Genomic DNA, 23,985 nt, shown 5'->3' with positions numbered 1-23,985 from the left:
AGACCCCATCAAAAAGGAGAATTACAGACCAATACCCTTGATGAACATGGATGCAAAAATTCTCACCAAAATACTAGCCAATAGGATCCAACAGTACATTAAAAGGATTATTCATCATGACCAAGTGGGGTTTATCCCTGGGCTGCAAGGTTGGCTCAACATCGGCAAATCAATCAACGTGATACAATACATTAATGAAAGAACAAGAATCATATGATCCTCTCAATAGATGCAGAAAAAGCATTTGACAAAGTACAGCATCCTTTCTTGATCAAAACTCTTCAGAGTATAGGGATAGAGGGTACATACCTCAATATCATAAAAGCCATCTGTGAAAAACCTACAGGGAATATCATTCTCAATGGGGAAAAGCTGAGAGCTTTTCCCCTAAGGTCAGTAACGCGGCAGGGATGTCCACTCTCACCACTGCTATTCCACGTAGTATTAGAAGTCCTAGCCACAGCAATCAGACAATGAAAAGAAATCAAAGGCATCCAAATCGGCAAAGAGGAAGTCAAACTGTCACTCTTTGCAGATGATATGATAGTGTATGTGGAAAACCCAAAAGACTCCTCCCCAAAACTGCTAGAACTCATACAGGAATTCAGTCAAGTAGCAGGATATAAAATCAATGCACAGAAATCAGTGGCATTCTTATACACCAACAACAAGACAGAAGAGAGACAAATCAAGGAGTCGATCCCATTTACAATTGCATCCAAAACCATAAGATACCTAGGAATAAATTTAACCAAAGAGGCAAAGGATCTGTACTCAGAAAACTATAAAATACTCATGAAAGAAATTGAAGAAGACACAAAGAAATGGAAAAACGTTCCATGCTCATGGATTGGAAGAACAAAGATTGTGAAGATGTCAATGCTACCTAGAGCAAACTACACATTCAGTGCAATCCCCATCAAAATACCATCCACTTTTTTCCAAGAAATGGAACAAATAATCCTAAAACTTGTATGGAACCAGAAGAGACCCCGAATAGCCAGAGGAATCTTGAAAAAGAAAAGCAAGGCTAGCAGCATCACAATTCCAGACTTCCAGCTCTATTACAAAGCTGTCATCCTCAAGACAGTATGGTACTGGCACAAAAACAGACACATAGATCAAGGGAACAGAATCGAGAGCCCAGAAATGGACCCTCAACTCTATGGTCAACTCATCTTTGACAAAGCAGGAAAGAACTTCCAATGGAAAAAAGACAGTCTCTTCAACAAATGGGGTTGGGAAAATTGGACAACCACATGCAGAAGAATGAAACTGGACCATTTCCTTACACCACACACAAAAATAGACTCCAAATGGTTGAAAGACCTAAACGTGAGACAGGAGTCCATCAACATCCTAAAGGAGAACACAGGTAGCAACCTCTTCGACCTGAGCCACAGCAACTTCTTCCTAGAAACATCACCAAAGGCAAGGGAAGCAAGGGCAAAAATGAACTATTGGGATTTCATCAAGATAAAAAGCTTTTGCACAGCAAAAGAAACAGTCCACAAAACCAAAAGACAACCGACAGAATGGGAGAAAATATTTGCAAATGACGTATTAGATAAAGGGCTAGTATCCAAGATCTATAAAGAACTTATCAAACTCAACACCCAAAGAACAAATAATCCAATCAAGAAATGGGCAGAAGACATGAACAGACATTTTTCCAAAGAAGACATCCGAATGTCCAACAGACACATGAAAAAGTGCTCCACATCGCTCGGCATCAGGGAAATCCAAATCAAAACCTCAATGAGATACCACCTCACATCAGTCAGAATGGCTAAAATTAACAAGTCAGGAAACGACAGATTTGGCGGGGATGCGGAGAAAGGGGAACCCTCTTACACTGTTGGTGGGAATGCAGGCTGGTGCAACCACTCTGGAAAACAGTATGGAGGTTCCTGAAACAGTTGAAAATAGAGCTACCATACGATCCAGCAATTGCACTACTGGGTATTTACCACAAAGATACAAATGTAGGGATCCGAAGGGGTACGTGCACCCCAATGTTTGTAGCAGCAATGGCCACAATAGCCAAACTGTGGAAAGAGCCAAGATGTCCCTCGACAGATGAATGGATAAAGAAGTGGTATATATACACAATGGAATATTATGCAGCCATAAAAAGGAATGAGATCTTGCCATTTGCAACCACGTGGATGGAACTGGAGAGTGTTATGCTGAGTGAAGTAAGTCAATCAGAGAAAGACATGTATCATATGACCTCACTAATATGAGGAATTCTTATTCTCAGGAAACAAACTCAGGGTTGCTGGAGTGGTGGGGGCTGGGAGGGATGGGGTGACTGGGTGATAGACATTGGGTAGGGTATGTGCTATGGTGAGCTCTGTGAATTGTGCAAGACTGTTGAATCACAGATCTGTACTTTTGAAACAAATAATGCAACATATGTTAAGAAAAAAGAAAAAGAAGAAGACAGCAGGAGGGGAAGAATGAAGGGGAGTAAATCGGAGGGGGAGACGAACCATGAGAGACGATGGACTCTGCAAAACAAACTGAGGGTTCTAGAGGGGAGGAGAGTAGGGGGATGGGTTAGCCTGGTGATGGGTATTAAAGAGGGCACATTCTGCGTGGAGCACTGGGTGTTATGCACAAACAATGAATCATGGAACACTACATCAAAAACAAATGATGTAATGTATGGTGATTAACATAACAATAAAAATTAAATAAATAAAATAACTGTAATCTACTTTAAAGGGAACAAAAGGAGAAAGATGTCTTAGAATTCAAGTGTAGTATTTCAGAATCAAGGACTGCACTTAGTACTTATTCTCCATTTGTGTTTGCTTCAGTATGGATTCGCCCTCTTACGTAGACGAGCCCTGCAGTTAGAAGAGCTCACTCTAGGAAAGGACACACCTGACAATGCTCGGACCCTCAATGAGCTGGGTGTTCTCTACTATCTTCAGAATAACCTGGAGTGAGTACCATGATGCTAATAATGAAAACAAGTGTCCGTTTCATCTCTTAAATGCAAAGCTGCTTTCCGTTTCTATCAAGTCAAGCTAGAATAAGTTGATAGAAACCGTGCCAGATTTCAGGTATGGTAGGTTATGAACATACAACCATGCTGAACAAAGGCCATGGCATTGTTTTACTGTTTCCTGTCACATTGTTTCTTTTATTGGCCAAAAAGTTATTCTGTAGCATCCCTTGTATGTTTTATATGATTATAAAAAGTGTTTTGTATAGATACTGTACATGAGACTTCACAGAGGAACTTGGCACCAAGGGAGAGTAAGGGATAGGATGTAGATGACTGCTGGTTTTGGTCTTTGGTTTATTTGACTGAAAAGATTCGAAAAGACATTAATACTTTGGATATCAAAAAAAATTAGATACTTTGGATATCAGCTACTGCCCTGGTGAACTTAGCTGTTCTCTAGCGCCAAATGGTAAGTCCCCACATATTAACTCTTTATGAATGGTTTTAAGGTATGAAATATAAACATGAAATAGATGAGGCACAGTAAAAGTAACTAAAGAAAATTTAAGCCGGGTACTTAACCGGCTTCGGAAGGGGTTTCAATTAAAAATTATGTCGTAGTAACTTCAGAGGGAAAAACAATGAATACCAAAATCTTTTGAATTAGGTCTCCTAATTTTAAAGGTATCAGAAGTTTGTGTGGAAAATATTTATGGGTTTGTCTTTTAGGAAAAGTCAAGTGGAGAACTGAGGCAATCATCTAGATACTTTAGGCCCTCACACTATCAGGAAAGCATTTTTAGTTTTTGGAAAAGGGCAGGAAGGGATGAGGGGTAGGAAAGAGGGAGAGAGAGGACTCTGAGCCACATCCTTCATATTAACTATCTTGGATTTAAGAATGAAAATGCGTCAGGTCTCCACCTAACTAGGGCTAAGGATTCTTACTTCTAGAGAACAAATTATTTAAACCATTTTGGGGTTCTGTTCATAGAACAGCTGACCAGTTTCTGAAGCGGTCCTTAGAAATGAGAGAGCGAGTCCTAGGACCAGATCACCCCGACTGTGCCCAGTCTTTAAATAATCTGGCGGCTCTATGCAATGAAAAGAAACAGTATGATAAAGCAGAAGAACTTTATGAAAGAGCTTTAGACATTCGGAGACGAGCATTAGCTCCTGATCACCCTTCTTTGGCCTATACAGTGAAACATCTTGCAATCTTGTATAAGAAAATGGTAAGTAATCCTTGACATGCTTACATGTGTTTTATAATATACCAATTAAGTCATAATTACCGTCAGTAAAATAATTTGTCTTATTATATTCTATGAACTTTTTCATCATAATGATTAAATTTTTTAACAAATAGCTGAGTAGAACATTAAAAAAAGAGTATATCAGATTTAATTAAAGTACTGGTTTAGTTTTATTAAAATACATTCCAAATACAAATGCATTCATCAACATTCTAAGTGGAACTTATATTTCAGAAGTTCTAAAATCAAGCCACTATTAAGTTTTCTGAGTTAAGCAGCCATAATCACAACAAATCACCTAGTTGTCAGAGGTGAAAGAGGAATCTTTGTAGGTGATTAAATGAGCATTTCAATTTCAGTTTCTTTTCTTCGCCTGTAATGAAATGTAACCATTCTTTTCCCTAAGGTTCTAGCCTAAGTGATGTTTGGAATTTTTGTAGCTGTTCTAAAAAAAAAAAAAAAAAAAAGTCTGATTTCATTTCATTTAGTGCAGTTACAGAGCTACGTAGACTATCTTTAGACTTTGTGGGACCCTTGCTGGTCAACCTGGCTCTGAAGTTAATGTTTTAGTAAGAACAATGCACTGTTGCTATTTCTGCCTAACTTTCAGGTGAAAAGGAAATAATTAGAGGGGCGCCTTCATGGCTCAGTCGATTAAGCATCTGCCTTCGGTTCAGGTCATGATCCCAGAGTCCTGAGATCAAGCCCTGCATTGGGCTCTCTGCTGAGCAAGGAGCCTGGGAGTCTGCTTCTCCCTCTCCCTCTGCTGCTCCCCCTGCTTGTGTGCTTTCTCTCTCTCTCTCTAATAAATAAAATCTTTAAAAAAAATTAGAAGAATCTCGAAGGGATTTGGTGGGAAATGAGATTTTATTTTTGATGCCATATCTAAATTACATACAGTAGCAAACATTTTACTGGCATATTTTTACTTCACTGGGAACTGAGTGATAATAAACATTTTACTGGCATATTTTTCCTTCACTGGGAAATGAGTGATACTGGGTGAGCTTTATAAAAGGGCTTTCTGAATTATCAAAGAAAATGTTTTTATATTCAGTGTATATTCAATTACATTCAGTGCTACATTGAATATAAAATTTCAGTTTGTAGGTGATTAAAAACTGAATATAGATTTCGGTTATCTATAAACTGAACCATTAAAGTGGGAGAAGAGGTTTCTGAAATTTTTTCCTCAAAATTACTCTTTAAAAGAAAATTTTATTTATGGAAAAAGCGTTGATCAGATGGTATTTATTATTTTAATATTTTTGTTAGATTTCACTTTTGTTTTTTAGGGGAAACTTGACAAAGCTGTACCTTTGTATGAGCTGGCTGTTGAAATTCGGCAGAAATCCTTTGGCCCAAAGCACCCCAGTGTAGCTACTGCCCTGGTGAACTTAGCTGTTCTCTATAGCCAAATGGTAAGTTCCCACATATTAACTCTTTATGAATAGTTCTAAGTTATGAAACATAAACATGAAATAGATGTGGCACAGTAAAAGTAACTAAAGAAAATTTAAGATTATTAATGCTTCCTTTAGTACTTGAGAAATTATTGAAGTTACATTTGTAACACGGTCCTTTCCTCTTAGTGTAAAACACTACTGAGTATTTATTTAGTTCATTGCCTGAGTTTCGTTTTTAAATTCTGGAGACTGTACATCTCTTTGTCTAATACTATCTTTAAGCTGTGGCATTTGCCTGTGATAGGTGAAAAGCAGGTATCCTACCCACTGAGCAATAAGGAAACAGGTTTTTCTTATATTATTGGATTAAGTTCAGTGGTCACCAAGCTGGGTCTAAAACTTAGGTTTCTGACTTTCTATTATATGCTTCTACCATGATGATTAGTAATAGATTTTTAATCTGTAGGAGGATATTAACATTTTTAAAGGGGTTTACCCCAGTAGATCAGCTTAGTCTAGAATGTTAATAGTAATTTCAGCAACTCAGTGTGTTTAAGTGAATATTACTGCTTTTTTTAATAAGAAAAAACACATTGAAGCCTTGCCATTATATGAAAGAGCATTAAAGATTTATGAGGACAGCCTGGGTCGGATGCATCCTCGAGTTGGAGAAACATTAAAAAATTTAGCCGTGCTTAGGTAAGAATTTTTTGTTTCCTGTTTCCTGGTAACAGCCAAACTCCATCCTTAATTTGACTTATCATAGAATAACACAATATTTAGTGCTAACTGTTTTTTTCTTAGAAGAGGGGAAGGGGTTGTTTTGGGTTGCTTTACTTCAAGATACTAAAGTAGTATTCAGAAGTGAAATAAATGTTGCATAATCTATTTTCTAAAGGAATGTATCATGTAAATAGTGAAAGATGATTTACATTTGCAGCTAACTGGTTCTGGGGGTAATATGGGCAATTTGCTGCCCTCAAAAACTATTTACCATTAAGTGTATGTTGATTTTGGGTGCTTAGGTAGCTCAGTCCGTTAAGCATCTGACTCTTGGTTTTGGCTCAGGTCATGATCTCAGGGCTGTGAGACCGAGCCCTGGTCAAGCCCTGCATTGGGCTCCGCGCTGGGCCTGGAGCCTGTTCAAGATTCTCTCTCCCTTCCCCTCTGCCCCTCCCCCCATCCCGTGTGCACACTTTTTCTCTCTAAAAAAAGAAAGCGCCTGTTGATTTTGCTCTATCTGTGTTTGTGTATCTCAGGATGCAGAGCCTTAGCAATTCCACTGCGTCCATTACAACATGGTCTTAATGGTGTCTGTATGAGGCACTGAGATATACTTCAGCAGTTCAGATAGAAAGAAGAGTCTGGGTATTCTATTTTACTGGTCTGCCTGAGTGAATGCACACGCTGGAAACAGAAAGGAGAAAATGGGGAATTATTCACAACTTGTTATTCTGTATCCTATAAGGTCATTTCAAGTTAAGAGGGCATATTCTCATTTTAACAATTTTTCCTCTCAAAGCTATGAAGAAGGGGATTTTGAAAAAGCTGCTGAACTATACAAAAGGGCGATGGAAATAAAAGAAGCAGAAACGTCACTTTTGGGTGGAAAAGCTCCTTCCCGACACTCCTCAAGTGGAGACACGTTTAGCTTAAAAACAACCCATTCTCCTAATGTTTTCCTTCAAGGACAGAGGTAATAGCAATTACAATTCATTGCAAATGCACCTTAGGATAAAATAATTAAGAAATATTTGGAACCTAAGAATTTAAAACAAAAAAATATTGAGTTTATTTTTATTTTGTGTGATTTAACTGCCATGTGCCTAAAATTGCATAGGACTACGTTCAAGTTTGAGTCATGATTGTGTCAGTGTTAGCTGCTTAAAAGAATTAACTTTCTTAATGTGTGGGATCCATGGATGCGGACACATTAGAACCCTAAAATGACATGAAGAATTGATCATGAAGAGTGGCTGTTCTCTGTTCAAAAAGAGCTGGCACAGCTGTGAAGACAAGGAGTTCAATTCCATAATTCTTTAATCTCTCAAGAGCTACACTGGCCTCACCATTCCTGCTTGTGCTTTTCAGCAGTAGCCTGGCCCAAATCTCTACCTCAAAGAAAAGTTTCAAGAAATAAAGGGATAATGTTCATGGAAGGTTTTAATTATTTTCTGTAAAATGAACTAGTAACAGTTGTCTCTGACTGCTACATTTTTTAAAAAAGTCTACCTTTTCCATGAGCAGACTGGGCCAAGCCCTCTGCTTTCTGCTCTCTCTACATTGTTCTGTTGTGTTCTGTGTATCTCCATAATCTGAAGTTTTTAATGCAGTAAGTCAAGCTCTTAGCATTCTTTGACCTTCCCCAAAATAGGGACATGACAGTCTCCTCTTCTTTCTTAAATGGCCTAAATCTATCTCTTCATTTATCTCAAACTCAGATTAGTCTATTTTATATTGAAAATGAAATATGTTTTACAGGTTTTATAAAAGTTGTCACATTTTGGTTTTGTGCCATTTATGTATTTATACATAATATAGAAACATAATAAAACCTTCAATTTTAATACCTTTAAGATTCCAACATATTAATTATAAAGGTGAAAGATATAACCATACTTCACTGTTTTAAAATAAAAGTGCAATTTCAAGGTATTTTTTCCCACTTCAATTTATACAAGAGTTGTAGTTACATAATTAATACTTTGAACATTACAAAAAATACTTGAAAAATATCCATACTGAATAGTTTGCTCAAATTAAGTTTTGGCAACTTTATTGGGTTTTGGTTAATGTTCTGTAAGGCTTGGCTACACACAGGGTGGTCCATGAACTGGGATCATCAGTATGAAAAATTAGCTTATGAAAAATTAAGACTCTAGAGCCTCTCCTCAGACCTACTAAATCAGAATCTGCAATTTGGCTAGATCTCCAGGTGGTTCATATGCACCTAAGTTTGAGAAGCAATGGTCTGATTTTAAGGCACTATAGTGGTGACGTACAAGAATTTGGCAGGATCTTATAAAATGAGCATCCTTCTTCCCCTTTTGAAAGAAGTTCAAAAGGAAAGAAGATAAAATATGACCATAGTACATCTTTCTGGGTTTGCCAGCTATGACAGGCACAAAGTAATTAAATTCACAAATTACCATACACTGATTTCAGAATTAAGCTACTAAAGTTTAAAATTTGATTATCTGGTAATATAGTAATTTAATACACTATAAGTAGTATATTAAGTTTAATGCCCTTAAAAAAAAACTGCTTTAGGAAATAATCTGAGATTAATATTCTAGAAGAACCCTGAAAAAAGGAAAAACTAGCAAAAGAATAATAGGCATTTATTCTTTGTCCCCACAAAATTTGGACTTGAAAAACATAGTGGAAATATAATAGCATTCAAAGTGATTTATGGTAAAAATTCGTAATTACAGTTAGGGGTTGAGGACTCCATATATTTCATAAAATTTAAGTTTAAATATACTTTTGAAGCTGCATTTTGACCTTATTGTACTACCAACTAAAATGTTTTCATGTAAAGTGTCTACTTAAAAAGCTAAAAATAGGGGCGCCTGAGTGGCTCAGTCGGTTAAGTGTCCGCCTTCAGCTCAGGTCATGATCCTGGAGTCCTGGGATCAAGCCCAGCATCGGGCTCCCTGCTCAGCAGGGAGTCCGCTTCTCCCTCTTCCCCTCACCCCCGCTCGTGTTCTCTAATAAATAAAATCTTAAAAAAAAAAAAGCTGGGACAGACATCTCTTTGTATTTGAGGTTCTCTAATAGAAATATGTTCACATTGATACACACCTTCATGATGAAAAAGGTAGCTTTCAGACAACTCAGTTACATCTGAATTGGTAGGAACCAGATAATGGTAGTTATAGTTAATTTTCATTAAGATTGGCAGAAAGAGAAATATGGAAAAAAACTGCAATTGGAGGGTTAAATCTTCCTTAATATTCTTAAATGGTTATTACTTTTTTGTGTTGATCTGTGTGTTTGTAGGTATTCAACAAGTATTTTATGTGAGAAAACCTAGGATGCATATTTTTTTCACTACATAAAACATTTAAGTGGTACATAAATTAAAACTTCCCATTCACAATGGGGAAGGGGTTAAAGCTGAACATATTGTTTTACTGTAATTTAGAGCCTTTGTGCTATGGCAATTTGGGGAGTGTGTTTCATTCTTTCACATTAGAAACAACAGTGTTTAAAAATATGGTCAAGCACTACAGATTTATTTAGTAATATAAAACTCGGTGATGATTAATTTCTCATAATTGGCTACTATATGTAAGTTTTCATGGCATACAGACTGTTAAGAGAGCACTCCAGGTAGCAAAAGATACCTGTTACCAGGTTTTTTTCTGGTAAAATCATCCAACTATTTTTTAATGGAAGACATTAGACAAATTAGATAACTTAGGTAATAGTTGATACAGTATAAGACACCAGCAGTGTGCAATGGCATGTTAAGAGCAGAACAAAGGTGAGTTCTGGCTATTATACTTCATCAAACTATACAATTTTTAAATCATAAGCAAAGTGTAGTCGTGAGTTCAAGCCCCGTGCTGGGTTCCACGCTGGAGGTGGAGCTTACTTTAAAAAAAAAAAAATTATAAGCAAAGCCTTACCAAATCAGTATACCAGATGTTCCAAAAGAATGGGGTTATTTTTAGAAAGACTACATTTCTTTTTTGAAGTTCAAAACATCTCGAGTAACTAGAAAAAACTACTTTACAGATGAATTCACTATTTCTTTTTTAATGGCAAATGACCTACCAAGGCAACATAAATAAGTTTCAAGGCTACCATCCCCCTCTTTCCTGACCTTACTCTAAACAGAAGAATCACTATAATTATAGATTCTAGGATCTCAAAGCAAATATATTGAACATATTTGATATTTGGGACTTTCTGAAATCAGTTTTTAGAACTTTATTTTACAAGTGGAAATTGCATTTTTCATTTTGTATTAACATTTCTTCCCTAGAGATACAATTTATTCATTCATATCTTCCAAGTAAAAAAAATCAAAACAGAAGATTAACATAGCATAGTAACATCCTACTGATAATGGTTACACGTGCATATTTTTTATTGGTCTCCAAACCACTGGGAATTTAACTAAGGCTCTCTTAAGCTTTCATTATTTGTATGCAACTTTAGAGAAAACAGTTTATCAGTTTATAATTTAGTGGTCAATGATCAGGGTAAATGATACCCTTCTAGTGAATAAATACATGTCAGTCATTACAGACGTAATTTAGGTCTCTTTTATGCCAACACAGGACAACTATCTAATTATCTAGAAAATCAAATTTAAATGAAGTACTCAGAAGGTAGCCCATATGACGGGTATAATCTAGATGATCTTAAACTAAATTTATTCCTTACTCCTCAATAAAGTGTAGTGACTCCAGATATATGTTCTACACATGCAAGGATTTCTTTCCTTGGTCAGGGCAGAAATATAATAATTTGTACTTCCTGGAAGTACCTTTATTTGTTTATCCATGAAAAAAGCTTACTTTATTTGCATTTGTCTTGTTTTGAATTCACAGGTTTACAAACTTTTCCAATGACTACATTTTAGCTTGTATTTAGTCAGGTAACATTTGAGAGGATATTTTTTATTTTATAGATTAACTATTTTAAATTCACTGTTGGCCAAGTTAATAATAGTGGATAGTGTTCTTGTAGAGAAAGATTCTAAATACAATGAGTAGATACCTGCTAGCTCTAATCAATTGGATGTACCTCCTGTCCTTTCCCTATATTTGAGAACCACATACTACTTTATTATCCATGGCCTTGGGCAACAGACCACAAAGGATTACTGGAAGGAAAACAAATATAGCATCATATTGGTCCTTTCTTCCCACCCCTCCCAAAAGGCAAAAGCATTTCAGTGGCTAAATTTTCAAGTTTTCTTAACTAGAATGAAACATGAGTTTTAGGAATTACTGATTTAGTTGAAGGGAAAAAAGCTACAAACAACACTTTTCAAGAAGTGTAACAATTCTGTGAAGATTATGTATCAATTAATGTTGCCCTAAGTTCTGTGATTTTTTAAATGATTTTTTTAATTGCAAGGGAATAGGTCTAACCTCAGGAAATAAAATATAGGTCAGTCCATTATCTACATATTCTTCATCTTGGCCATAAGGTCTTCCAAGCTTTCACCAGAATCTTCCACAGTTGCCTCAGCTACAGAATCTTCTTGCTATCAACAAATGAGGGAAACATAGTGAAAAAATAACCATATAAAATTTGTGATGCTTAGGAATATATAATCACTAAGTTTTAACCATGTTCAACTAGTTTACAAAGTAAACTTTAAGAAATATGCCTTCTAATTTTTAGGACAGACAAAATCCTTTACTTTCCCCACCAATCTTTTGATTTATAAGACAGTAATTTCAACATTCTTGAGATCTCTACTGCAATGGTATTTTTAAGTGGTATTAAGGGCTAAAATGCTCAACATTCAAAAATGTTATCTTCGTTTAATCAAAATCTACTTTATCTGATGCATTCATGAGTCAATAACACTATTTTAGGTCTGTGTTTCAAAGATTTTAAAAGGCACTGTGCCTATTTCCACATTAACACTGAACACCTTCTCTTACACATCTTAATGCCTATAACGTAAAATATCTAAAACAGTAAATACTACATTGGCATTATAAAATAGGATGAAAATGAAAAGATAAATAAACTTTCTCTTATATAACATTTACTTATGGTAAATCAGATTTTGGAAGTACCTTTTTGGGAATTGTGTATGCCACTGTAATTCCTTCGGGTAAGTCAGGAATTGGACCTGAAGAATTTTTCAGTTCCTCTTCTGAAACCTCGGATACCAACTCAATACCTATAGAGTTAAATTTGATCTTACAACAGTTTTCAAGGAACTTAATAAACAATAATTACTCCAAATTTGTATAATTATAATTATATTCCCTTCCATAAGAGATTTGACACTGCCATTTCAATTTATGAAAGAATTCCTACCCCATTCATTGTCTTCATGTATTATCTCTTCCTCTTCTTGAGTAGCCTCCTGTTTGGGCAGTGCTGCTACCTTTTTCTGTAGAAATCAAACAGTACCAAGTGTTCTTACTCTCAGGCCTCTGAAGCATTGAGCAAGAATTCAGATAGGCTTTTTATTTTACCAAAAGCAAGAAAGGACTTCAGAAAGATTTTTTTACTTTTGAGGCATGGTGAATTTTTTACTAACATTTCCACATTAGAGATACCATAAAAAAAACTTGCAAAATTCAGAATCCATTTATCTTGTATTCCAAATCTAAATAACTGTTTTAAATTACTGTCCAAATAATATGACCTCTCATACATTCTGATGGATTGATGTATACCTTATATTCTTCCTGCTGCTTCCTGCAATTTCTGTCATCACACTGAGGATTTGGCTTCATGGACATAGTAGGAAAAAAATCCTGCATTGCATTATATCCAAGGTAAAAACTAACAGTACCAAAATTTAACAGGAACCTAGAAAAACAAATCAAAGTACACTTAAATAAGCCATAAAAGTATTAGAAATAATTGAATTTTTAAAAAATGGTATGGAAGTACATAATGATTTTTGTAACAAAACAGTACTTTTAAGTACTGACGTCAAAATGTGAAGAATCCCTGAGATATGGTACTAAATCTAACTACTTTAAAAGTTTTTATACACAACTTACTTTAAAGTTTACAATCTTAAATACATAGCTCAGTGAAATTTTCCAAAAGTCTTCACCCATGTAATCACTACCAGATCAAAAACAGAACATTTCCATGTGCCATAAAGCTCCCTTGTGCTCCCTACCAGTCACATCTAATTCCTTTTAGAAGCTTTTAAGAGGAAAAAAAATCACATACAAAATATAAACAAAAGGAAAAATATTTGCAATGAATGTTAATATATAACAAGACAAAAAACTGACCAAATGATATGAAGCAGACAATTCACAGAAAGATATAAGTGCTCACCCCTTTCCATAAACAACTGAAAATTAAAATGATACCCATTTTTTTCACCCATCATATTAACAAAAATTAAAAAGTCTGATGATACCCAGTGTTATCAACCAGTGTGGGTGAACTAGGTATTCCTACACTGTGATAGAAATGTATATTTTTGGAGGAGAAATTTAGTATTGTCTGTCAAATATTGCATAAACTCAGAAATTCCACTTCTAAAAATTCATATTTATAAGATCATGCAAGATGTTATCTGCAGCATTGTTAAAAGAAGCAAAAAAAAATCTGTAAGTAGTTTTAATGTCCATCAATAGGGGCTGGCTAAATAGGACATATCCTTAAAAGAACAGTTTATAACCATGATTTCCCCTCCTCACCCTTTTTGTACCATACTATAAAATGTTTTGTTCAGATAGGACCTACTGAAGTTTGTACAGTTTGTACGGTTGTGAAGGTTTCTTATATGAACTAGCCCTAGACAGTTGCCTTGAGAGTTCTCATGTATGCTTTTTACAATTTTTTTGCTGGTAGCTGACGGTTCTAATATCATGGTGCCTTTCTATATCATACTGCAACTTGTTCCTATGACATTGGAGGGTTAGGAAACATAACAAAGCTTACTGAAGTTGTAAAATGAGAAAAAAAAATGGCCTGAGATAGAGAACACCTAAAGGGTTTCTGCTTTTAATAAAGTGTGAGTTGGTTCAAAAACCCTTTGACATTAATTTTAGCTGCAAAGAAATCTTTGCCCTCCTTTGTTGCTATAGTTTAGATGGTGTGGTTGCTGCATATCTGTTTTTGGATAGCAGAGATAATTAGATAATTATCCTCATTAATCTTTAATCACATTCATATTATTTTTTGTAAGAATTAAAGAAGTGTATTTAATCCCCTTTGGTCAAAACTGCAGAGATTTAAATCATTTGGTTAATATTTCATATATAAATACACCAGTACTACTGTACCATTTAACATGAACTATTCCAAATACAGAGTAACATATGTGTATTAAAATATGTATGCTTATATTTAAATTACATATACTAAGATGTATGTAAATTAAAAGTACATATATATTATACATATTTTAAAAACTTATTTATATTTAAAACTAGATTTTTAAAAAACTAAATATTTAGCTGGTAATTCCAGTATTTGAAATGCTTTATGAAATACATTTTTATCAAAAACAACCAAGACTATTCAGAAAAATTTGCCTTCACTCACTTTAACACATTTTGTACTAAGATCCCAGCAACCACTCCCATAGTGGTAGGAAGACTGGCTGCACAAACACCTTCTCGTTTCAGAGTCTTTTCATCAATATTTGCAGCAACTACAAGTGGTGGAGCACACTATATGAAAAAGAATGAAAGAAAATATATTTCAAAACAAAAGGAAAAGAGTATAACATGCTCAAAATAGTATTCCATCTCATTCAAAGTTTGTTTTTTCTTTGAATACATTTTCAATACCCCTAGGAACTCTAGTACTTAATAGTGAAAAAAATAAGCCAAAATGAATCACACATACCGCAAAACAAGCAGATTCTCCAGGAATTATGAGCTGTATATGCCCTGAAACTGCATTTTCACTGACCCCAGACTCCATCCACGTTTGCCCAAGTTCATTACAAGCCTTGGTAGAAACAGGTGAAAACATAAGAAAGAACATAAAAAGAATAATTTACTGTAAGTTCTTTTCATTAAAAATTGGAGTTCAACTAAATGGATCACCAAGGGTTTTTTTAAATTTTTCAAAAGAGGAAAGTTATGAGTAGTGGAATTCCTTGGCAAATGCCACTCTATTTAAAAAGTAAACTGACAGGAGCACCTGGGTGGCTCAGTTGTTAAGCATCTGCCTTCGGCTCAGGTCATGATCCCAGGGTCCTGGGATCAAGCCCCACATCAGGCTCCCTGCTCCGTTGGAAGCCTGCTTCTCCCTCTTCCACTCCCCCCGCTTGTGTACCCTCTCTCGCTGTGTCTCTGTCAAATAAATAAATAAAATCTTTTTTTTTAAAAAGTAAACTGACAGCATTTAAGTAAGCAGTCAATATCTATTTAATTAAATTGAATCATGAGGCTTATTGGATTTCCTATTAAAGTAAAAATTCATTTTTCTGAAATAATTTCAGCAACAAAAAACTGCAAAATATCTTTTGAAAAATTGAAAACATAGTAATTCAAAGATTTTTATTTCTGAGAAACCAGGTTTGTAGGCAATTTATACATATTTATATCTTTACTTAATAAGTTAAAACCAATGCTGACATAGAGTTAAGACATTTTAAGGTAGTCATTTATTTTAAAAATTGTACAACAGAAGTATCTACTATTTTATAGTTTCCTCTTTTGGCATAAGAGAGAATAGGATACTGAAATATAAGCCATACCAGCAAGGCTAGACAGATCCCACAGCTATTAGAATAAATTTCAAAGGTAGGGTAAGAAATAATTAAAAATTAACAAAAAACATGAGGTTTTAAATGCAGAACTATTCTTAAATGCAGAACTATACAAGAAAATAGATAAATCCATGAGTGTAACATCTTATACAATAGGAATACTTACTGTATTTATTGTCATCCGAGCTTCAAAATTGTCCACACAGCTAAGAACTAGGTCAACAGGTTTTCCCTCTTCTAATCCACCATTACTAGGTAAAGAAAATAAATTTATTTGGAAAAAAAAAATCAGGGCACAAAATACACTCTAATTAGACTGTAGTTGTTCAGGCACACATTTATTCTTTCAGTAAATGAGTACAATTATGACAATATTTAATATTAAAGATCCAGTATGTATTAAGTAACCAATATGAACATCAATGATACTACATTACTTTGCCTAGAAGGCACAAGAAGTATAAAGTCTGTTCACAAAAGTTACCATTTCCCTATCAGCTTTCAGACTTCTTTTCATGTTTCACTCCAAATGTAAATGTAATAAAAATTGAATATAATTCAATATCTCAGTGGTGTTACAAAAGTCTGCAGAAAACCACTTTTACATAGAAATATAATCTAGAACACAGAACTTATAATTGAGGATCCCTCGTTCTATCATTATAATCACAGGGTTTTTGGTTTTTTGGTTTTTTATTGTTGTTACTATTGTTTTTTGGACAATACTTACTTTTTACTGAGCTCCTAACACATAAAGATCACAAAAAAATTAACTATTTTAAAAACATATCGAATCTACCAACTCACTGAGTTAAACATCAGATTTTATTATTAATAATACTTGTTTAACTGAGCTGGACACCGTGCAAAATATTCATAAATAAAATTTTACCTTATTCTACCCATGAAATGTTGAAAGTTTTCTACTGTGGTTATATTGTAGTTGTGTACTTCAAAAAGAACATCAGGATTAATGTTCCTAAGAGGGAAAAAGGGAATGATTATTAAACTACTGATAGGAATACTAAGTGAAAGCAGGAAAAAGCTGAAAAAGTTCATTCAGCAGAGGTTAGAAAAATGGAATTCAAGCTATTCAAAGAAAATCCGAAGCCCTCTTCTAATTCCTTTGACCCACTTCAAGGACTACATTCAAAACCTGTTGACTGCAGGATTACACAAATGTTCCTACCATGTATGTTCTTGGAATTAAACCTTTATCACCTCTGTGAGCTACAGCCTAGCGTGACAAAAGAGCTTCTTTGTTCCTTATTTAATTCAGTGCAAGTATGTTTGAGGCCACAAAGAAACTTCTTAGTAAGGGTTAACAAAGTATGGCCCTTGGGCCAAATCTGACCTACCACCTGTTTTTATGAAGTCTGCAAGCTAAGAATGGTTTTTCCTTTTTTAAATGGTGGCAGAAGGGTGCCTGGGTGGCTCAGTTGGTTAAGCGACTGCCTTCGGCTCAGGTCATGATCGTGGAGTCCCGGGATCGAGTCCCACATCGGGCTCTCTGCTCGGCAGGGAGTCCGCTTCTCCCTCTGACCCTCTTCCCTCTCATGCTCTCTATCTCTCATTCTCTCTCTCACAAATAAATAAATAAAATCTTTAAAAATAAATAAATAAATAAGATAAATGGTGGCAGAAAAGAAAAGAACAGTATTTCATAACATGCTAAAATTACATGGAATTTAAGCATCAGGGTCTATAAACAAAGTTTTACTGGAGCACTGCCATGCTCATTCATTTTTCTATTGCCTACAGCTGTTCTCGCACTACCACTACATAGCTGGGCAGTTTCATAGTTGGCCCTCAAAGCCTAAAATATTTACTATCCAGCCCTATGCAGAAAAAGGTTGCCAACCCTGTTCCAAGAGGTAAGACAATTTGTATAAAACCTGCATTTTTATGGAGAAAAATTTATGCATTAACTTTTTTTAAGATTTTATTTATTTGAGAGAGAGAGAGAGAGCATGAGAGGGGAGAGGGTCAGTAGGAGAAGCAGACTCCCTGTTGAGCAGGGAGTCCCATGCGAGACTCGATCCTGGAACTCCAGGATCATGACCTGAGCCAAAGGCAGTTGCTTAATCAACTGACCCACCCAGGTGCCCCAAATTTATGCATTAACTTATACAAAATGCACAAACTAAGTTTCACTAAATATAGTTTTTAATTGTTATTCCATTTACCTCAGAGTATATTCTGCTGCTTGAACTTTACTTAATCCTGCTTGATGAGGCTGGAAGAAAAGTCTATTCATATTGGCCAGTTCCACCTTGTCATAGTCAAAGAGTAGCAACTAAAATGAAAATAGTGGTATTTTAATGAAAAACATACTAAAATATAAGCTAAAAATAACAAAGAATAAATCAGTGGACTTCACATTTGATGGGTTTAACAGTTTGACAGTAATATTAGCTAACTCTAAAATACTAGATACCATATATTAACTCATTTAATGCTCATATAGGTATAAATGAGACAACTATGGCACATACCCCAAAGTCACTCAGCTAATATATATGAAAATGGGATTCAAATTCAGGCATTCTCAACCCAGCATCTGCGCCTGAACCATAACACTTACTGTCTCTCTAAATGATTCACTGAGAAAATAATGTTTATTCCATTTCATTCTAATTCTTTACTAAAGGCCAATAACACATTAGATAGATGAAATTTTAAAATAACAAATGTCATAAATTAAAATTATAGTATAACATGACTCCTTTTGTGACTATGACACCATTCTTAACTCATGGCTAAAATGTGATCACCCCAAACAGAATTACTAACCAGTAAGTTAATTGTTGTTTCCTTCTATATATTTAGGCATAACAGCATTTCTCACACTCACACACTCATACATACACCTTTTTAAAGATCCCATTTCTTATCAGTAAGAAATTATCAGATTGCACTCAAATATTTCCAAGGTCCCTTCCTTCATCTAAAATTCTGTAACTCTGTAACACAATTCTCAGCATCCCAGGTTTAAAAATAAAAACAAAAATGCGGGGAAAGGCCAGGGCAGGGTGAGCACAGAGGCAAAGGCTACAGCAGTGGTTGAAGGGGGCTGTGGCTTGTGGTGCACCATCCTGTGCACAGCTAAAATTATAAAAAAAAAAGGGGGGGATCTTATTATTAACAACAAAATTAACCCAAACTACAGAACAACACCTATGTAACCCTTAATATCTTGCTAGAAAATACATCACCCCTGTCTGCCCTCTATGATAACTTTCTGAGTCAAAACAAAATATAGCTTATTTCAGCTCATTAGACAGTATTTATTAGGTCAGGCCAAGTATTAAATTTGAGTCTTCAGCCTCATAGCTGGTTTATAAGTTAAGGAAATCTCAAATTTGGGGATAGGAGGTATGAGTTGTAGCTCTGTCACTAATTAGCTCTGATCACGGATAAGTCACTCACTTTTTAGGCCTGTATGTTCATCTGTAAAATAATGCACCTAATCTAGATCTGGTGATCCAGGACATCGCAAAAGGGTAAAAGGTAGGCTGAGTCTCCAATCCTCCACTTCCCTATTTAACCATGAATTAGCTTCTTCTTTATCTGTTTTTACATAATGAAAAGAGTTTTGAAACTTACCTATGTAGATCCTTAACTTACAAACTTGAATGCACACTGGAATCACTAGGAGAGTTTTAAAAAATACTGATGTCTGGGTCCCATCCCCAAAGATTGATTCTATTCCATTCTGGGTATCAAAATATTTTTTAACTTCCCAGGTGATTCTAATTACAGCAATATTTGATAACCACCGTTCTAGAGCCCTGCTACTCAAAATGAGGCCTGGGCTAGCAGCATCAGTATCACCAGGAGCTTGTCAGAAATATAGGGGCACTGCCCCAACTTTAATATGCGTATGATTCATCTGGGCTTTTGTTAAACAGATTCTTAATTCAGCATGCCTGCGGTGGGGGGGCCTGGGAGTATTCATTTCTAACAAGCTCCCAGGTAATGCTGATGCTACTACTTTGGGCATTGGACTGAGTAGCAAGGATCCAGCAGTTCTTAAAAATCCCCCCAGAACATCAGAATCACCTGGGGCTTTAATACAAATTCAAATTCTTAGGTCCACTCAAAACCTAAAGAATCAAAACCACCGGGGTAGGGTCTGGCAATCTATATTTTAAGAAGCCTTTCCAAGTGATTCTGAAGCACACTCAAACCTGACACCCATAATCTCCATGATCTCTACCATCCTAGGTCAATCAGCCATGGTTCTTACATCAACTATAAGCAATTGTTGGCTGGCTTTTGTAAACTTCTTGAAAGACTTTAAAATGTTAATAAACATTTTTAGTATTTTTGTGTTGCCTTTTCTATATTGATAAATGAGTGCCAATTTTGAAACCACTTTCTTTTAAGAATTTGGGGGGTGGGGCACCTAGGTGGCTCAGTCGATTAAGTGTCCGACTCTTGATTTCAGCTCAGGTCATGATCTCAGGGTCCTGAGATCAAGCCCCACACTGGGCTCCGTGTTCAGTGCAGAGTCTGCTTGTCTGCCTCCCCACCCCCCAGCTTGCTCGTGCACGGGCATGCACTCTCTCTCAAATAAATAAAATCTTTTAAAAAAAAAAAAGAATTTGGGGCATGGGACAGACCAACATATTAAAAAGAGCTGAGGGCGCCTGGGTGGCTCAGTTGGTTAAGCGACTGCCTTCGGCTCAGGTCATGATCCTGGAGTCCTGGGATTGAGTCCTGCATCGGGCTCCCTGCTGAGCAGGGAGTCTGCTTCTCCCTCTGACCCTCCCCCCTCTCATGTGCTCTCTCTCTCTCATTCACTCTCTCAAATAAAATAAATAAAATCTTTAAAAAAAAAAAGAGCTGATAAACTTTGTGGGAAAAATGCTTGCTTTGTCAAAATGACAAATAAAAGGGGGAAATCAATTGTGGAAAGCTTTGGTATTCAAGCACAAGGAATCGAACATCACGGACTTTAGCTTTACAAATCTGAGACTGGTATAAGGTTATCTCTCCTTCCTATCCACAACCTAAATCAATTTTAGAAAAAAAGTGGAAAAAAAAAAGTATAGATTAAAAAAAAAATCTTAGAGCATTCTCCATTTCAATTTTAAGAGTAAGAAGGGTATTTTCTAACTAGAAGTTTGTATCTCTTAATCCTCTTCACCTATCTCACCCATTTTCCCACCCACCTCCCTGGCAACCACCAATTTGTTTTCTGTACTTAACAGTCTGTTTTTCATTTGTTCATTTGTTCATTTGTTCATTTGTTTTGTTTTTTTAGATCCCACATCTAAGTGAAATCATGTAGTATTTGTCTTTCTCTTATTTCACTTAGCATAATACCCTCTGGACCACCCATGTTGTCATAAACGGCAAGATTTTATTTTTTTATAAGGCTGAGCACAACATAGGGAATATAGTCAACAATATTGCAATAATGTTGTATGGTGACAAGTGGTGACTGTCTTATGAGCACTGAGTAATGTATAGAACTGTTGAATCACTTACTGTGTTGCAAACCCAAAACTAATACTGTATGTCAACTACAATAATTTTTTTAAAATATTTCTAAATAAGTTAATAAAGGGCAACCAACTATTTTTTGGAAAAAAAAAGTACATGCTTTCTAGTCCATCCTGTATAAAGCATGTTTAAAAAATATTTGTTAGATGCCTGTGTTTCACACACTATCAATTTAACAGCCTTCTCTCCTAAGCTTCTATATCTAAAACATTTAAGCCCAAATTGTAATATATATTATCCCAAACACAAAATTCCTGAACAAAATTTAGATATTCCTTGTTTTATTAGCATTAATATCAGCTTCCATTTGGGTGGGGCTGTTTCTTAACTCCTGTGGGTAGAAAGAACAATATGAAAAAAGACACCACAAATCAATAAACCATTAATGAGAAAAATTCCTAATTTATACCTGATTTACTCCAGAAGTGAGTAGTTTCCCTATATGACAGGCAAAGAGAAATGTTTTTACCTTACCAATGCCACATCTTGTCAGCATTTCAGCAGTCACACTACCAACTCCACCAACACCTACTATTGCTACAGCAAAGGTTCGAATTTTCTGTGAAACGCAAAATTATATATTTGTTGGTTAACTTTTCATCAAAAATGTCATCAGAAATTATTTTCATTTACTGAAACCATCTTCAAAAACTTGGAAAGGTTTACCATACCTCATAGTCGCTTACAATTCCCATTCGTTTCAATGCCATCAGGCGGCTTAAAACAAAGAAAAAATGTTTTAAAGCTTACAATCTTTTAATTATGATATAGGTAAACACATCATCACAGAAAAACACAAACTCAATCACTATTACTGCTTTAAAAGAAATCTGTCAGTTGGCTTTTACCAGATGAAATTAAGTCACCCGGGCAGCTTTAAAACACTGAATACCCTTCCAGGTGTAGCCTGTGCAACAAGTTTTTTTTTTTAATGCTCCTCAGATATTCTAATGGACAGCCACAATTGAAAACCATTGACTTAAATGTTAAGTGTACAGATGAGATAGGTCAAAGTGAAATTTTAACATATTTCTGTGCTTTCTTAGCATATGTAAATATTTCATATTTAACACCCAGATTTAACGTTTAACATAGTTGTCTCTGCCCATAATGGATGGTGTCTACTTTTAGTAAGGTCCTACTGCACGCCAAGGACTCTTAAGAAAGCTACTTTACCTAGTTACGTAAAGTTTTTAATATATACATTTAAACCTATACACATATACATAAAATTCCCATTCGTTTACACTTTAAAGAGTCAAATAGTTCTCCCAGGCTTGCTAGGAAATTCTTCCGCCTTCTGGCCCCGACCGTCCTTTTCCTCCAAATCTCTAAATAGCTCGCCAACATTGTTACCTCTGGATTTTCAGTTTTAGGTATTATCTGAAGATTTCACCGGTACCATTGGTCCCTGATATACACAAGTATTTCCCATGGTTGCTCAGCTACTAAGAGCTAGGATTTGAATCCAATCGGTCTGGCTCTAGAGACCTTACTCTTAGAACCACTGCACTATATTCAGCCAGCTGAAAGGACAGGAGCGGGCAGGACTGGTCAAGTCGAACAGCTTTAAAGCTAAAGCTAAAGCTAATCCTGCTCTCCCCAAGTCCCCAATTTTGAAATAATGAGAAGCCTTTATGAAACTCGAAGTTTGATGCTTAGTGGGTTTTACATTTAATGTCATCTTCTGAAAGTTATTACTATCAGCTTTATGCGGAACGAGGGAGAGGCAGGGGGCATTAGGGAAACCGGACGCGTATCCTCAGCAGGCCGGGGAGCCGCACCATACGGCTGATTCATTCGGGTTTTGGGGGGTGTGGGTGTGTATTTTTTTAAGAGGAAGGCTACCTTTCCACCACTACCAAGACTTGGCCTTGCGCGTTTGGGAGCAGGACCCCAGCACAAGAAGAGGAGGCGGGGGGAGGCCGTGTTGAGCTTGAAAGGAAGGGAGCGCCTCACTCCTGACCACTCGCAAACCTTGACCTCACCCCCTAGCCCGCCTCCGACCCGCAACGCAGGTCACCTGTAGGGATTGGAGTCCACCACCTCCGGGCTCATCTTCTCGATGCGGACCCGGCCGCCTCCTCCGTCGCCGCCCCCCACAGCTCGCCGACTTCTCTCCTGTGCCAGTTCCCGCTCCAGCTGCTTCACCCGCTGCTGCAGCCGCTCCACAGACTCGGCCATGGCTGGGACCCCGGCCGCCAACGCTCCCAGCCCCCGCCGCCGCCGCCGCCCCACGCTGTTAGGCCTGCAGACCCCGCCAGGGGTAGGTGAGGAGGCACGTAGCCGCCGCCTTCCTCGCCCAGAACCCTGGGGAAATGCTCCTAGCGCCGCACAGACAACACGTCGCTGCCGCTCCCGCGGGCCTCCCCCGGTACCGCTTCCGGTACGTTGCAATCATCGCTCCCCCTCAGGAAAAGCAAAACAAAAACAAAACGCCCCTCTTGGCTGCCTTCT

General features: G+C 36.4%; 2 protein-coding genes across 7 annotated transcripts in view; one reads left to right on the top strand and one right to left on the bottom strand.

The window, feature by feature from the left end:
* NPHP3 (nephrocystin 3) overlaps positions 1–10,392 on the top strand; it is a 63,701-nt gene extending 53,309 nt beyond the window's left edge. For 4 of the 5 annotated variants that reach the window (XM_027585892.2, XM_027585893.2, XM_027585891.2 and 1 more), the window contains 5 exons: positions 2,826–2,953; positions 3,951–4,191; positions 5,508–5,633; positions 6,202–6,317; positions 7,141–10,392. In XM_027585892.2, the coding sequence (XP_027441693.1) occupies positions 2,826–2,953; positions 3,951–4,191; positions 5,508–5,633; positions 6,202–6,317; positions 7,141–7,318 (789 nt within the window). In that variant the 3' untranslated portion in view covers positions 7,319–10,392. Of the gene's footprint in view, positions 1–2,825; positions 2,954–3,950; positions 4,192–5,487; positions 5,634–6,201; positions 6,318–7,140 lie in introns of those variants that run through there. The other variant, XM_027585894.2, reaches the window with a different exon arrangement.
* A 149-nt stretch (positions 10,393–10,541) lies between these two features.
* On the bottom strand, positions 10,542–23,871 carry UBA5 (ubiquitin like modifier activating enzyme 5). Of its 2 annotated transcripts, XM_027585896.2 has the most exons (12): positions 23,552–23,871; positions 22,200–22,245; positions 21,998–22,087; positions 18,204–18,313; positions 16,910–16,996; positions 16,184–16,268; positions 15,147–15,251; positions 14,841–14,968; positions 13,001–13,136; positions 12,636–12,711; positions 12,389–12,495; positions 10,542–11,844 (listed from the first exon to the last, which is right to left on the bottom strand). In XM_027585896.2, exons 1-12 carry the CDS (start codon positions 23,710–23,712, stop codon positions 11,761–11,763), a joined length of 1,215 nt encoding a protein of 404 aa, XP_027441697.1. In that variant the 5' UTR covers positions 23,713–23,871; the 3' UTR covers positions 10,542–11,760. The 2 variants fall into 2 exon arrangements, with proteins under 2 accessions (XP_027441697.1, XP_027441698.1); XM_027585897.1 differs by lacking the exon at positions 23,552–23,871 and having other exon boundaries at positions 22,003–22,087; positions 22,200–22,234.
* Positions 23,872–23,985: the final 114 nt, after the last annotated feature.

The sequence above is a fragment of the Zalophus californianus genome, chromosome 1 (assembly GCF_009762305.2).
Source record: "Zalophus californianus isolate mZalCal1 chromosome 1, mZalCal1.pri.v2, whole genome shotgun sequence".
NCBI classification, from domain to species: domain Eukaryota; kingdom Metazoa; phylum Chordata; class Mammalia; order Carnivora; family Otariidae; genus Zalophus; species Zalophus californianus.
Note: the sequence above shows the minus strand (reverse complement) of the source record. Positions and strands in the feature narration are given on the sequence as shown.